Raw genomic sequence first — 16,592 nt, 5'->3', positions numbered from 1 at the left:
ATATATATTAAATATTTTTTTACATCCCAAATGCATATATATTATTGTGAGATATTTTTATATTAAGATATGTATGAACTATTTTTAAATGGTTAATATTTTAGAATTTTGGTGGTGGAGTATTCAAGAAACGTTAATTGCTATTGTCGTTTGATATTCTGCCATTTTAGGAAGATTTTGGATGGAAGCAGACTGAACATTGCTAAATTTGTAGTCTTCCCAAACAAGACATAAGCTCAACCCCACACTGCAATAAAATTTGTTAATCCTAAATACTTCCTACCTCCTTTCCACCCAACACCCTTATCCTTTTCCCGACCTCTTCCCTGTTTGCCTAACATTCTCCCCTCAATCACAGCTTAAACATACTATCAGTAATTGAGATGCTTTGTATCCTAATTTCATGTTACCACTGAATCTCTGCCAACAATCCTCTCTCCTCCCAAACCATGCCTAGTACTTCTTCATTTGTTTTCCTTTCCAACATTTTGTAGTCATGGCACCTTTTCAATCCCTCTCTGAACACATGTTTGAAAAGCCTTTAAGTCTAGTCTAGGAAAAGCCCATGCCTATCTTTTTATTTCAACGATTATTTCCATACCATACAAAACCACACTCCAAATCAAAGTTTTCACTAATCTTTATTTAATATACTTACTCAATGCCTTTGTCATCAATTCACTCCTCGTGAAAGCTTCTTTGCATAATACAGTTCTGCCTCGTTTTTGGAATAAAATGGGCAAAGTACTCAAAGTAGTGTAATGAGTAATACAAAGGTATGTATGAAAGCTTATGATACTCGTTTGAAGAGACATGCACGAGGTTTGTCTGGAAAGGATCCAGCCATGCAATGTTTTTAGAAAAATATCCTACCTACAACAATAAGGCCGTACTCCCATTCGAAGTTTATTATTAAAAATATACATGTGCTGATAGACTGTGTCAGGTGGCACACAAGTCCCAAATAATCACAAGAGATAATAGATAAAATCAGACTTCAAAACATAAATCTCTTTAACAAAACAAGCGAATCCCCATCTCATTTACATCCATCAATCAGCAAGAAAAAAAGATAAATTAAAAAAAAATAAGCTATTACATATAATACAATACACCGCACATCAATCAAATTATTACATATATTCCTTACATCTTTTCTTAAAAGTATACACTCTGTTAGGAAAGGGCTAAAATATTTTTGCAGGTAAGGTGTTCCAATCAACAATTGTTTTATTTATTAAAGAAATTTTTTTTTATTTGTTCTCTGTGCCCGGCAGTTCTCCCTTCAGGATCTCGCAATCTTATCCCAGCATCTCTTCCACTTTTTAAAATATTCTGCCAAGTCCTTTTTCGGAATGGTCATCACACGTTCTCCCATTCATGACATCACACATTCATGGCCTTGTCACATTCTCTTTTATCTTGCCAATGTCAAGAATTTCCCGCTGCAGTTGCATGGGCTTGCTCCCAGATGCAAACAATGACTCAGGTTTTCTAAAAAAGGTCACTACTATAGACGAGTCATGGGTCTGCGGAATAGAAACCATGAGAAGATTAAAGGTTATAGAGTAAGACTAAAGGTGTTTATGTGATAAAAATGTGTACACAATGTCTAATTACGGACTGCCTGTGCCTCTACTCAGCATAAAAACATAAAATAAAAACAAATATTCTGGAGTTTTGCTGTTGATTGGCAAACATTTTGTTAAAATCTTGTGTTATGTAGTAACATCAAACACATCCTGCCATGTATTTACCAGCAATAAAATCACATGGAATTGGAATCCTTGGTATGTAAATATTTACTGACGTATTCTCCAAATGTCGTAAAGATTCATTATTCAATGAACGCGGATTATGATCTACATATTTAAACACATCTCAAGACAGTTGGAATATGGAACCAGTTGTTTACAGGTTGTGTTTTTCGACGTATGTGTGAACGCGCGAGGTGGTGTGGTGATAATTTCGGCACCACTTTGTTGTGAATTCCTTCAGAACGTACAGAAATCACGTCTTCAACCCGAACGTAGATTAGTTATCTTTAGCGCTGCGGTTCTCTTAACCTTTTTCCGATATACACCTCTTTGGCGTTATTCAAATCAGTCTCCCATTTCCAGTGACACCGTGTTCTAATCATATTTGAGTTTTCCTCTCCGTAAAATGTTGATTAAATAAATCCGGCTTTTGACAGCTCTTCCATTCAATGTATAGCTTCGTTTTCTTTGGGTTCGTGTGAGAGATAATGTAACCCGAATGTGGATATGTTTTGGCTTATTGTCAATACTTTATTTTAGTCATTTCTGTCTTATTATCTCTTAATCTAGTGTGTTTGTCATATTCCGTCTCAATATGTCTGTTATCATAATCTGTCTTTAGTTTAGTCTCTTCTCTGCATTAATAGCTCGTTTGCGGCTACGGCTAAGTGATGCTAACGGCAAGAAATCTATATTTGTATAAGGAAAGAACTAAGACTTTTCGACTTTCTATAAAGAGCGAGACTCACACTTCCATTTTCTAGCCAATGGATAGTTATGTTCTCTTTTTTCGAATTAATATTTTCTTCATTTTTTGTAGTTGCTTCCTGTTACTCCTCTTAGCGGCCGCGCTTTTGTGGAAAATCAAGCAGAAGTACGACATGTACAGACGACGTCAAGTAAGTAAGAGCTCGTGTTTCTTTCTTTGCATTGTTAAAGTGTTATCCAAGCATGAAAATTTCACATCTATATTTGTGCATTCATAAAAATACGCAAGTGTTACCCAGTGTGCAGTATACTAATTTTATAACCAAACCTATTCGTGGGTAATGGGATCCTGGTATGATGCCAACTTCCATTGATAAAATGGAATTGCCAGAAGTCCACTTACCTTGAGTAGTTTTATAATTAGAATTTGCTTGAATCCGCTGGTAATACAAATGCCATCAAAATTAGGAACCGGGTAAGTGATGGGCACTTTAAGACTGCTAGCTTGATTTTTAGGTCGACAAATGTTGAACCCGATATCACTGTTACCTCGTGTATGCGTGGTGAATCAAACGATATTCTTGTATAATAGACCTGGGTATCTGCTGTTGAGATACAATATGTTTATGTCCGAACGACCTTCGCGCCGCCCTGGATTATTAGGCGAATAATAATAATTAAATATCGTACTATAATATGTCGCAATAATATCGCAAATGTCGCGATAATAATCACGTATCGCACCGATATTGCTGAATTCGCAATATTGGCGCGATATTTGATTTCATTTGCTTTTCGATACCTAACCGGATGAGTCTAAATGAAGCATTAAATATTTTGTATACGATATTTTAACAGTTGTCCAAAGTTTTCATCTTGGACAAGAAACATAAAATTATGAACCTCTTAGATAAATTCTATTAGGTTAACAAAGCAGTATGCCGCTTTTCTCTATTACGGCTCGTAATATTTTCCTGCTTTCGTCTCAGTATTAGATGATACCAGGGTGCCGTCATCCCTCTTGCTTAAATTTGGTGGATGTAAGCTGCGCACTAACTGGTTATGAATTATGGTGCGTGCGTGTCTTCGGGTGGCTCGGGGGACGTAAGATGTCTGTCGAAAAGAATTTGAGCTTGAGCACCCTACGCCATAGTACTTCGTAGTCAAGAATTAGAAAATAACATGACACATGAAGCTAGATATTTAATATTAATACAAGGTAAAACAAAATTAAAATAATTGACATTTAGCAGCTTGTCCGCACCGCTCTCAGCATACATAGTTTGTATAAAAAGAATCTGGAAAAGTTTCGTAAAAGTAGATTTATTTCAGGCATCGCTACAATGCTTCAAAAGTCTTCAAACAACCACCCTTGCGTTGACACCCCTTTGGCAGCGGCTATTCCACGACTCGGAAGACTCCCGTCAGGTTAGCGGATTCCGGAAGGTCCTTAACGGTACGAATGCAACCTTATTTGACGGCACTTAGGGTCCCATGGGGGTTTCCCCATTGGGAGGATTTCACTTTTGGGAAAAGGAAATAGTCTACTGGTGCGAAGTCGGGATTGTAAGGGGCCGTCGGGATCGTCGCGCCGCGTTGCAAGTGCTGCTTTTGGTCGTCCGTCAAAACCTTTGGGACGAGTTTAGCTAAGAGCTTTTGCATCGCCATATTTTCAGTGATAATCGTGTGCACTTCCATTTTATTAATACCCGTACGATGTGCGATCATGCGCACGCTTAACCTACGGTCTGAATTCAACACTTCATGCGCACGTCAGAAAAAAATTGTTTCTGATATTATTTACAAAAACCGTGTAGAGTTCTAGGTGCAATTATTTTGACCTTTTTCGCATAAATTGTTCTATTAACGGCACAAAAAATTAGTGGCGTTTGCGATTGTGTTTAGGGACTCTTAAGCTGCAGCTGAACTTCGTAAAGTTGTGGAAGTTATGTTTATTCGAGAAATTAAAAGACATGATATTTATCCACACTAAATAAGTTGTTTGGAAAAGTACCATGTCTGTTAATTCTTTGATTATAAGTTGCATTATTTTTTCTTTTAACAGGAAATGAGGAAGGAAGTACTATGGAACAAATAAGAGGAAGTGCCCTGAGTGTGCAGTTGATGCCTAAAAGATAGTTAAAAATTGTAACCGTTAAAAAAAAAACTAACTTATTGGATAGAATGCCTTGAATGAATCGGATAATATTTTCTCTTTAAAGGTTTTATTTCTCTTTATTTGTTTTATAACACTTACCATAATTTCATAGTTCAGGTAACATTTAATCTCAATAACAGTATTCTTTTGATCAAATAATATACAGTAATTGCTTAATACTCTTTGATAGTTATTAGGTGTACTCTTCACATGTAGGTGTATGGCATGGTGTTCCCTGAGTATCCATTTATTTATATTGAAATACGTTTCATATTTATTTGTAAAGAAAAGTTAAAAATATTTCTTTGTAGTAAATTTGATGTTTTGGAGTATTGTCTTTGGTAAAAAGTAGTTTTTAGTGTTTATATTTTTGTTTTGTAGCTCCACGTGTCATTTTCCTGAGGTTAGGTGGTTCAGGGCTTTGTTTACTAGTGGCATAATCCATGAACTTGGGTTAGTATTATCTCATTGAGGTATTATACTCGTAGAAATCATTTAAATACCATATTTGTCAAATAAGACTACTCCCTCAAAGAAAAAAATGTTAGTGTTGAAATGCAAAGCAATATATTTCACTGCCATGGTTGTTACTTTTGATGAAACACTTTCAGCCCTCAGATTTCCAGAGTTTCAATGTGGCTTCAATTTTAAGATACTCTTTATGTATCATGTGCCATATATTCTAAATTGAACGCCTGATATGGGTGTCTAATGTTGTGCCCTCTGGCTGTCGGGCAAATTTAGGCATCCTTTAGAGGCACCTAACTACAAGGTCTGTCCCAAGAGTAGTATGACTGAGTCAGTTAAAAGAAATTAATTGCCAGAGTTGGGACATTCAGTGAAAAGTGTTCGAAGTAGCACCTTTGTGCCTCCCCATACAACTGCCAGTGGGTTTTCCACGCCTCATATGGCTTCTCAGAGGTGGTGCCTGGAATGTTGCTAAGCTTTCTTGTCACAGCCTGTTGTAAGCTTCCACCGAGGAGGCATGGTGACGTCCTTCAGCATGGATGTGAGGCAGGGGACGAGGAAGAAGTCTGGTGCGGGTGAAAAAACTTTGTTTCCTCATTCCAATGGTCGAGAAGCTCTTGGCTGATACGCATGCAAGTTTCTTTTCGTTCATCCAAGAGCACTTGAGGCACTAACTTTGCACACACCTTTCTCAAGCCCATGTTTTTGCAAAAACGGCAATGCACATCACTTGTAGGGATGCCAACTTAACCATGCGAACATTTAATCTGTGACCCATGTCCAACAAAGCCTTCTATCTTGCAAGATTTCCAACACTTTTTTGAATTCCAAGGGCGTTCTGAACTTTTGGCATCTTCAACATCTTCTCTACCCTCCCAAAACAACTTGTGCCACTCAAAAACACCTGATCTACCCATGGCGTTATTTCCATAAGCTGCCTTGAGCAAGTTATGAGTCCGTTTCCTGGTTTTGCACAGTTTCCCGCAAAATTTGATGCCACAGCACTGTTCCAATAACCTGTTCATGACGGAGCGTAAGGAGGTCACGTTATAGAGGTTTTGCAAACAAACGATCAGCACTCTGCAAAGGAAGTCCTACTACTTGTCGGACGCACATTGTTATTAGTTTGAGCGCAGCTTTAGGTAACTCTTCCTCGTGGGATTCAACAGTGAGTGCTCTTTGATTTGGAGGCATGTACATACTGCGTGCACAAGATGATGGATATTGGCCATTTAGGGTTTACCATGTTATCTCAGATCAGTCTGTAAAGGAGCCAAGTTGCCGGAGCAATGAAGTCAGCCATATGAAGTAATGAAGCTATGCAATGTGTGTGCCCAAAAAGCAATGCAATCATATTTGTAAAAAAAATTGTTATCAAGATATCATTAAAAACGTATAAAATTCTTGGAAGGAGTCTCCTGGTGATTTGGCAGCTACATATTTTTGCCAGTAACTCTGCGATGTACTGTATGCATCTTGGAAGGTGTCATTGGGAGCCTCATTTAGGGCCTTTGTCATGATAGTTTTGGATCACTGCATAGGTCCCAAAACCAAATTAGTCCCACTTTGACCCAGTTTTGATTCTCAGGAACAGGGAAACATCTGCTGCAGCCAGGACAGGGATGAAGGAGGACTGGGGTACCATTGTGCCAAGTTGTAGTTGACCAAGAGCTCAGTGGAGACCTGAGTCTGGGAGCATTAACATGGTACAACTGCCAGGGATGAGCGATCTCCTTTCGTGTTTGTTGTGACCCTTTTTCTTAAGTACATCCACATTGTAGGCTGTGTTGAATGTCTGCCAATGGGGTACAAATTCTTTGTGAGCCACGCTCTTGGCGTCGGTAAAGACAATTAGCATGGTTTTTACTTTTGACTTGCTAATCCTTTTCTTCTGGGGGCAAGGGGAATCCGGGGTGTGCCATTTGGAGCTTCGCTTGAGGGTTATACTCAATTACCCATGTTTCATTGCCAGTAATGATATTGTCCAAAAATTAATGCTCAATTTTCACACATTATTGCAAATTGAACATAATTTCAGAGGTTCACTCACAATCACCCATTGATTGTTCTTGCAGTCCTCATTCAACAGTTTGATCAACCAGATGGTCCTCAGCAATTTGGGGAATATCCCTGGGTGCATTTTTAACAGTGTCAGCACCATGATTCCATGGCTGCTGAAAATGCTTATATAGGGTCCCTTTTGCTCACTGAAAAAATGAGTTGGTCTGTGGCTTATTTAGTTCGTTGTCACAAGACGTTCAACTGTCTTTGAACTTTTGTACTCTTGAATGCACTTTTTTGACATCCATACCCCTGTCACCACCTGTCTCACTCAGTTGATGATTTGCTAGACATCATTGACTTCTCACTCTCCCCCTAATCTCCCTCTTGCAGAGACTCTTTGTGGAAATGGAGCAGATGGCCAGCAGACCCTTCTCTCAAGTCCTTGTGGAGATTGAGCCGAGAGAGGGAGGAGGGGGTGATGGGGAAGATACCACAGCCGAGGCAGAAGATGATTGTGAAGAAGAGGAGGACCTTGAGGTCCGTGGCCGTTCTGGGGGTGGGGACTGGACCGAGGAAGGGTGGAGACGGAAAGGAGGCGGGAGTAGTCAGGGAGGTCACCCTGGGAGTGGAGTAGGTAAGGGGAGCAAGGCACGGAGGAATGGAGGAGGCAAGCAGCAGACTCCTGGGGTCAATCTGCAGCCAGCGACGGCTGCAGTGGAGGTGGCCACAGCCACCCTTCGCAAGAGGAAGAAGGCAAGTGTGTCTTGATTCATCTCATCAAATGCCTTTCATGCCATTACCTCGCTTCATCCCAGAGACTAGTTTGGAAGACATTTTTGAGCAATGTTTGTCCAACAAGCATTCACAGAATAGAGTCCACTCCCTATCTCAGTGATGATTGTATTTTTTGTTGGTTCATGGTATGTTAATATGCAAGGAATGTACTATGTATCTTGACTATAAAATTTTTATTTGCATGATTCATTGTGCAAAATTTTTATGTTTTCTAAAATATTTAGCTTAATGTGTAAAATAATGTTTAATGGTGTTTGAAATATAAAATATTTGTTTTTAAGGGATGTCACATTCATACTTGATGAAATATATTCTGTAAAATATTACCTTTAGCACTACTTCTTGGTTATCTATGATCATATTATTATGGCCAATAATTCACTGCATTTGCTGATACTTATTAAACTTGTATCGTATAAATAGCGCAATTTTTGCATCTCATAAATTCTCTTTTTACTGTGTGGGTTTAATTCTTAATGAGTATGGAAATTTAGAATCTATCTGCAAATTATTTAATTATATAATTTTTTATTGGTATCACATGATGTTGTAAATCTGTTCCCCATGATTCTTAAACTTCTGAGTAATTCACATGATAGGAAAGTTAATGTTATATGCGTGTATATATTTTGCAGGACTCTCCCAGTCCAATTGCACTCGAGCCTTGTAGTGGGAACCGTGCTGCTGTGCTGTCATTGTTGATTAGATTGCCAACAGGAGGGGAAACATATACACCACCCGGCCAGTCTGGTAAGCCCTAAATTGAAGTCATTTAGTATTCTTGCAATTTGATCTTTCTACATCTAAGGCTATCTCTTAAAATTTGTTACTGTTTCAAGATATCTGTTATTGATAGATTTCCTATTTCTCTGGTTTGAACATGTTCAATATTTAAACATTTAAAAGTCTGAGAGAATTTGATTATAGTTGACCATATGAGGAAAGATCTAGAAGTTTTGAAAATAATTACAGTTGACATTGTCTAGCCATTGGCTTTGGAGTTAATTATGTAGGTGTGGATGGTGTTTAAGGGTCTAATAGTAAATGATATTTGCTTCCTACTGTAACCAGTTAACTTGATGATTGCTTAAATCCATACTTTTTACATTCGTCATGTATACATATGGTTACAATTGCATTACATCACACAACAGTAGATGTCAGTTGTAATTGATTAATATTCCTCTTTGTAACCAGTAAATGTAAAATTAATTTTAGATTAAGTATGTCTGCATATGTTGAAATAGCCCACCAAAAGTAGAAGTGATTATATGAATGCCCAAGCAAAAAGTTTTTTAGTAAATTTATGAAAGGTCATGCCATTAAATAAAATGGAAAATTTAAGTACATATATTCATGTAAAGTGCTTAAAACTAAATTTTTAAAATATTAATATTAGTCTGTTTAAAGTCTCTTATCTATCTAAGTACTGCATCCATGCCCTTGATTCTCTTGCTTTTCTTAAAGTAACCTTTGGAGAAATATTTCATAAACCAGTGATTAAAGAAAAAACCATCCAATGAAACTTTTTTTTGTAATATGATATTTTGATAATATTAAATTGTAAATGAAGAAATGTCAAGTTGTGTAAAATAAACATTAGTATTGCAACATTGATGATACCTTCTATTGAAATTTAAAGTAGTTTTCTGCAAAGCCAGTTGTTCTAAGAGTCACTTTGCCCAACAGTACTCCTTTCTCGAGATAGTTAATGTTCAGATATGTAGCATATTTTTATTATGCATGCTGTTAGAAACTTGGCATATGTATGTTTAAATAATTTTACTGGTTTCTCAAAATATATATTTATTTGTTTAAGGATGCAAACGACTTAAGGTATCCAAACTTTCAGTGGGAAAAGATAAATGTTTTCAAAACTGTGGTATTTTTGTTTGTAATCCATGAAACATCTAGTGAATACAGATATGCCCCCCTGACTGACTTACTATCTCTTTCTTGTTCCATCCACAGGGCTGGCCATAGCCTCTGCATTAGTCACATTAGGCAATCCTAGAAAGGCAAGCATTGATCCAACTGGGAAGTCAGACTCCAAAACCAAAACTAGGAAATCAATGAATAGTCAACATCCAGACAGTTGCATATAGTGTAAATATACATAGGAGAATGCATTAACAATCAATTATTTATACTTGCATGAGTGGACTTGACATGTCGCAAGTTTGTGTGTGGGTAAAGCTGCATTGTGTACGTTTGTGTGTATGTATCTCTGTGAACCTGTGCGGATGTGTGCAGTTGTGGGATCAGGTTGCCACAGCTCATTCCAATCTTATGCTGTAAACTTTCTGTTGATATTTGTCTTTCTTTTAAAATTGTAAATATTTTTAGTGGGCAAAATGATCCCTAATGTGTGTGTATATATATATCTAAATTATGTATTTTAATTTGGTGTAAAACAGGCATTATTGATGCCTATGAACCATACAATCCTTCTACTGCAAATAGGTATGTAATATCTACTTTTTACTATCTTTCTTTTACGCAACTGAAATGTGTGGGATGAACTATGATGTTCAACAAAATTTGTTTTTATTGAGAGGTTTTTAAGATAGAGATATTTTAAATATCCAGCCAAATGGTAATATATTAAGGCATGTGTGAAAGAGCAGTAGAAATTGTTTGCAGTGAAACAAGGAATTCATCCAGATTATTTGCTTTAGCAGTTTTATGAAAATCCTTTAAATCACCACTTATAAATGCCAGTCTTCTTCATTCTACTCCTCTTGGTGTAGTGTAGAGCAGTCTTACTGTTGTAGGATACACGAGTATCTTACGTAAATAAGTAGTTGCTCATATCGACCACATTCTTTATTTTTAAAAAAATGTTGCATTTCATATTTGATCCCTCACTTGTGAATACCTTTCTTCTATTCATGTTGCAAGTCAGGAAATATGGCAGGTAGAAAACATATATTTATTTTAATTTAACCATTTGGTAAAATCAATTTAAGCATCTCTCTGCTGTAGTATTTAGATAATTATGAGGGGTGTTATAAGGAGATTGTCATTTGCTTTACTTTCATGTAGGTTTATCATTTTCTACAGGGCAGTGGTTCCCAATTGTTGCATTTTAAGTATCATATCATTGACTTTTTTAAGGAATTTTAATTTTGACTGCTTCGGTGTAAGACTATATTTTACAATTCAGTTATGGATCACATTATAGAATTTTAAAATACACATTAGAGTTCATTGAAGTGCTCAGCAGCGAAGTAGTAAATTGTATACATTAATCTTTTCTGGAGCACTTGGGTGCCACTGTTCTAGTTATTTGGAAATAGTAATTGATGAATTTACTCTTCCCTATCATGTCGTATTTCATAGTAGAATTATAGCTATGATTGATCACATCGCCAATTTTTAATAATCTAGAATAATAAGACTGATAAACACACATTGCTGATTTTTGGGAATTTCCCATTGTGTATAAAATAGTTGTGTTAGCTCAGCTATTATAGTTTGACCACTCAAAAGGCATGAGGTATAGATGTGAACTGTAAGAGTGAAATGATTTCAAAACATTATATTATCATTTGTACTGTTTCATAGTATGATTTTCCATTCTAATGGAAATAACTTGTATCTGAATCTCTTGTGTTCTATTGTTCATTTATACTCAACATTGTGTTTTATTTTTCTTGTTGTGAATATGCCCTCAAATTGTTTTTTTTTTTAATTTTAATGAGATAATTATACCCCCAATATAATTTTGTTATGACCACATAATTCATCAGTATAGAGTTTATGCTAATTTGTTATTCCTGTTAATGGTTTGCTCTCTATTCTCATATTGATGTTATGTTTTGTTACTTTTTCTGCTGTACTAAGTTTGTCTCTGTTGATCTTATCTTATATTTGTTGAATATCGATTGTCATCAGTCATGAAACAGAGTTTATGTGCCCCTTAAAGTATCCTCTCAACAGTGTGATAACTGGCAATTAGAGCTATCTTTACAAGTACTGTACATGTTTTCATATATAGAACAGACAATTTTCACAGAATATCCCATGGAAAGGAACATTGTCGAGTCCAAATTTTTTATAAAGTACATTTTATTTTATATTTACCTAAAGTGTTTATTTCTCATTTTTGGTTTGTAAATAACTGCTCGCCCTAGATAAATATCAATTTGAAGTAATAGCCATGTCTTATAAACATTGAAATTAACCATATTAGCTTTTATTCTTCAGCCCTAAAAATATGAACATTTCCACTGCACTTGAATCACAGTAGGTACTCTTAGTAAGAAATGCTAATGCATTGCTAAGCTAGATGGTCCTTGAGAGAACTAGTCCATATGACAGTCATACATTTTGCAAAAATGGTGTGTAGATTTTAATGCTGGAATATGATCAATGCATATTAAAATGAAAAAGTTCATGTGTAGGTCAATACAAATATGCTGTCTGTTGACCACCTATGTCTAGTCACAGTAGTTTGAAAACTTTTGCCATGAAACCCTGTATTTTTATAACTTTTATTACACATAATATGTACCGCATAAGAAGGAATAAGTATTATTCCAAATACCCAGTGGATTTATTTCTTTGTTTAAGCTCTTGTAAGATAGCTTTGATTGACATATGTATAAATCATACACATTTTGTAAATAATTGTATCCTTAAAAAATTAATATATCATTTTTTCCATGATACCTAATCAGCCAAAGGTTGACTTTTATGTATTAGTGCAATATGAAATGGATCAAGGCTGTTTAAAACAAGAATGAATGTTAAGAGAAAGAATTTTTTAAGTAATAATAATTATTAATTTTCCCTTTTGTCTCAGGTTATAGTGTTGAAATTTGCATGTTAAGTTATGTAACTTCCCTCCTAGTTTTTTTTTTTTAATTTTCTTCAAATTAGGTTGGCAGCCAATGCCACTTGCAGGAGACCAAGGTTCAGTATGTGCTTTAGCATATTATGTGTAGATGTTTTAAGTGATTTGTGAAAAAGGTAATATGTTCAGTTTTTGCATCAAACACATCCCACTTTGCACACACATATTTCCCCCATGTGTTGCTCATTTGGGGACTAATGACAGTTGCTTCACCCCACTGCCACTGTATTTTGAAGCTCCAGCTCTCTTTGTACCCTATATGATATTTTAGTGACCATTTTACGAGGACTTTCTGGTTTTTCAAGGCATTCATCATTTATTGTGTTTAAACCACTGTAGTCTGATTATAAACGTGATTTGGTGAGCTTTGTGAATGGGTGCAAAGTTAAGAAAAGGAAGTTTTTTTGAGTGAATATTGGTGCTGCTCTTTAAGTTTTCCCCCTTTTATGTTTCTTTATTTTATTTTTTTTAAGTTCATGATTTGGTAAAAGCTTTGCATTGTTGGTGCTATACTGGAGGCAGAAGGAAAATCCAAGTGTCTGTGCAGGGAACATGGATCCATTTTAAGTGCGTGTGCATGTGTGGGTGAATGTAAGCATGTTACATGACTGAAATGTGCAATCAAGGATTGACATGGGGTAATAATATTACACGTGAAAGGTTTTATCTAGTCGCTCGAGTTGTTTTAATTTTGAAATCAAATTGCTGGTGAATGGTGACTCATTTGAAGGCATCAAGTTCTGGAACTCCACTCAGCTGTGAGCAGTGCTACTGAGTGTAATCGTCCTCATTTTATGTTCACAAGCATCACACCTACCCTACTTCATCATATCCAGAAATTATAGTAGCATGCCATTATTTCCGCTGTACATTTAAACTCTTATGGGAAGGAATTTAATCACTCACATTTATTTGAATGGTAAAATTGGCTGTGTGTAGTGAGGATGCCAGTTTAATTTCTCAGTAATCATTTGTTGCATACATTGTCCAAAAAAATGGGTGGCTGGTAAAGGATTTGTATTGGTTTATGCTCTGTGATCTCAAAAACCATTGCTATAAATAAGACTTTTCAGTGGTGGTGATTTTGTTTTTGGAACAAGTGTGACTGATGCTGTGTGAGGTGATTTGATCAGGCTAAACTGTGAATTATTTATATTGCAATTGGAGAGTACACCAATTGTGTTATACTTTAGTGCCATGGACAATTAATTCATGGTTATCTCCAATGAGATTATGAATGATATTGTTTTAATGTATAAATGAGAACGTATGTTGTAGAAGTATATGTATGTGTGTTTGTCTTAGCATGGGATTTGTATAATAATATAATCACCAAAATTTCCCATAACTGTTTTTTACAAATTTGGTGATGGTCATGAGTTTACAAGAGGGAAATCATGCGAAAAGAAACAGGCATTGATGTTATGCCTGAGGAGTGGATATTAGAGAGAAAACTTAATATTTGTTTTTTTTTTGCATTTAACTTGCTGAAAATCAAAACTTAACAGGAAAGTATAAGTGTATAATGAGTAAAAGGCATCTAATTGTCTTCCTCATAATAAATATTTTTTCCTCTTAATTTATTCCTTTTTTGTTCCCTGTAATTTGAGCTGACTCTAATTTGGCAGGTTTATTTAGCCTGACTTACATATTAGTCAGCTAACACGTGTGTTCATCAACAGTGCCAATATTATAGATATCAATACAAATGTGGGCAATAGGTACCAAATAAACATTTTCTACAGTTCTTGGTGTTTTTATGAGTGATACTGATGATAGAATGGTGAAGCCATTGATTTTCTAAACGTTGACATGCTATCTAAATTCATGAGACACATGAAAACTATGGATGGCTTAAATTAAATGGTGGCCAATTTATTATCACTGATTTATGTTATTTATAAAAGGTATTTTTTACTGGGCCAATTTTTCTCATACAGGTGACACATTTAGATAAAGATGAGACAGTTGCAACTAAGGTGACAAGATGGAATCACAGCTACATGCATTGGTATTCCAGACTAATTGAGCCCAAAGCATTAAAATTATGGAGGGTTTGCTGAATTTCCTTCTTATAGAATGGATCTTTTGAGTTCATGTGTTTCGTTAAAACTTCATAGGATAACTGATTAAATTTAACATGCCAAAGCCACCTTCTCTTGTTGGTTAATTTCAGTTTAGTTTACGTATGCTGATTTTTATACTGCTTCATCTAAAATTAGACCTGATAAGTAGATTCAAGAGGTAAAAACCTCTATGGTAAGATTGAATAACTTTTCATGGCATTTTGTAGTTCTACTTCATATTTCACAAGAAGTAAATTGCATTTTTTTATTGAAACTAAAGGATGTCAAAAATTATAAAATTTATGATCCTAATTCTTTTTTTGTTCTGGAATTATGAAAATGGATGTTTGTGTTGGTATTTAAACATACAGTCGTCCAAATAAAAATGTGTGGGTATATACTGCTAAGTTAGTTCAAAAATAGTAGAAAGAGGGTAGCTACTAATCAAATATGGTATAACTAAATTCAGTTTAAGCTGATGCATGCAGGTAAACAATGTGCATTGTTCATTCAGAAAAGAATCAGTTAAATGTATACATGTTATCCTTCAAATCCTCTTGAAACTATCAGGTAAGAATCTGTTCCTCACCATGAAATTTACTAAAGCTGAATCTCAATATAGGTAATGTCCCTCATGCTTAACATTTTCAAATGCCTTTTCCTTTCAAAAATATGGGCACAAAAATTTCATTACTAAGAAAAACTAGGAAGATAAGTTTTCATGATTTTTGTATAACATTTTTTAATAAATAATGAAACAACCAACATCACGCAAAAAATGTGGGTATAATATTGTGTATATAGATACATAACTCTTTATATATAGATACAGATATTCTTGTGCTAAATTCTAAGCACAATCTATGCATCTAAATCTAGGCATTCTATGAGGGTCATATTTATTCACTAACCATTCCCCCGAGTAGAATACTACCCAATACAAAGTTCAAGGTATAGGAGTAAAGTACCCAAAATGGTGTGTTGATTTTTTAGAAAAAATTGCAGTCCTATAAAATATTCAAATTTATGTGTCTTTACAAATAAACATATCACAGGTCAGAAACCAAGGGACCTCTAATGGGAGGTGCAACAGGAGGAGAGGTTATGGTGAGAATGAGGGAAGTGATTGATATGCGGAGATATGGAAAGTGGACTGTATGGCTTGGAATTGAAAAGAAGAATCAGATTAGGTTTAGAAAGAATTATTTAGCATTGAGATTTTTTCCTTTTGTATTAAACAAATTTCCACACAGGAATCCAATCTCTTCCCCACCTATTCAGACACAGGATCTGGGGAACAAAATGGCTGTTAGTAGTTTCATGTGTTAAGTCATGGGTTTGGGAACCTCTTTGCCACTATTCCATAATATTTCCTAGCTGGATTTAGGGAAAAATAGATGATGACTGGGTGAAAATGAATTATAATATGACTGACCTGACACCCTTATGTCAAGGCTATTGCAGTTTCCAGGGCCAGGAACTTTTATTTTACTGCTAAATATGCGTGAAATGTACTTGACAAGATCCCTTCCCTTCATTCCATTACCAGGCATTTAATCTCCGAATTAAATTTTCATAGTAATTAAATATCCATACTTACAAATATCAAACACCAGTTATATTTCTAGACCTTATGTGCATCATCCACAGAATTGTTATCAATATGCATGAGCAAGAACATCACAAATTCCACTTTTTTATTTCTCACAATGAAACCCTTAATTCACAACCCATCAGTGCCTAGATGTCAACTTCATCATACGGGCTCCTTGGCCCTT

The 16,592-nt window shown here is 35.5% G+C and overlaps 1 protein-coding gene across 3 annotated transcripts in view; it reads left to right on the top strand.

Moving 5' to 3' along the window:
- The window catches only part of dsd (attractin-like protein dsd), a 45,202-nt gene extending 30,875 nt beyond the window's left edge, over positions 1-14,327 (top strand). For all 3 annotated transcript variants that reach the window (XM_071585732.1, XM_071585731.1, XM_071585730.1), the window contains exons 17-20: positions 2,578-2,656; positions 7,486-7,848; positions 8,526-8,640; positions 9,862-14,327. In XM_071585732.1, coding sequence (XP_071441833.1) covers positions 2,578-2,656; positions 7,486-7,848; positions 8,526-8,640; positions 9,862-9,995 — 691 coding nt within the window. In that variant the 3' untranslated portion in view covers positions 9,996-14,327. The remainder of the gene's footprint in view (positions 1-2,577; positions 2,657-7,485; positions 7,849-8,525; positions 8,641-9,861) is intronic.
- Positions 14,328-16,592: the final 2,265 nt, after the last annotated feature.

The sequence above is a fragment of the Hetaerina americana genome, unplaced genomic scaffold (genome assembly GCF_022747635.1).
Source record: "Hetaerina americana unplaced genomic scaffold, ioHetAmer1.1.p SCAF_2, whole genome shotgun sequence".
NCBI lineage: Eukaryota > Metazoa > Arthropoda > Insecta > Odonata > Calopterygidae > Hetaerina > Hetaerina americana.
This window is presented reverse-complemented; position numbering and strand designations above follow the sequence as displayed.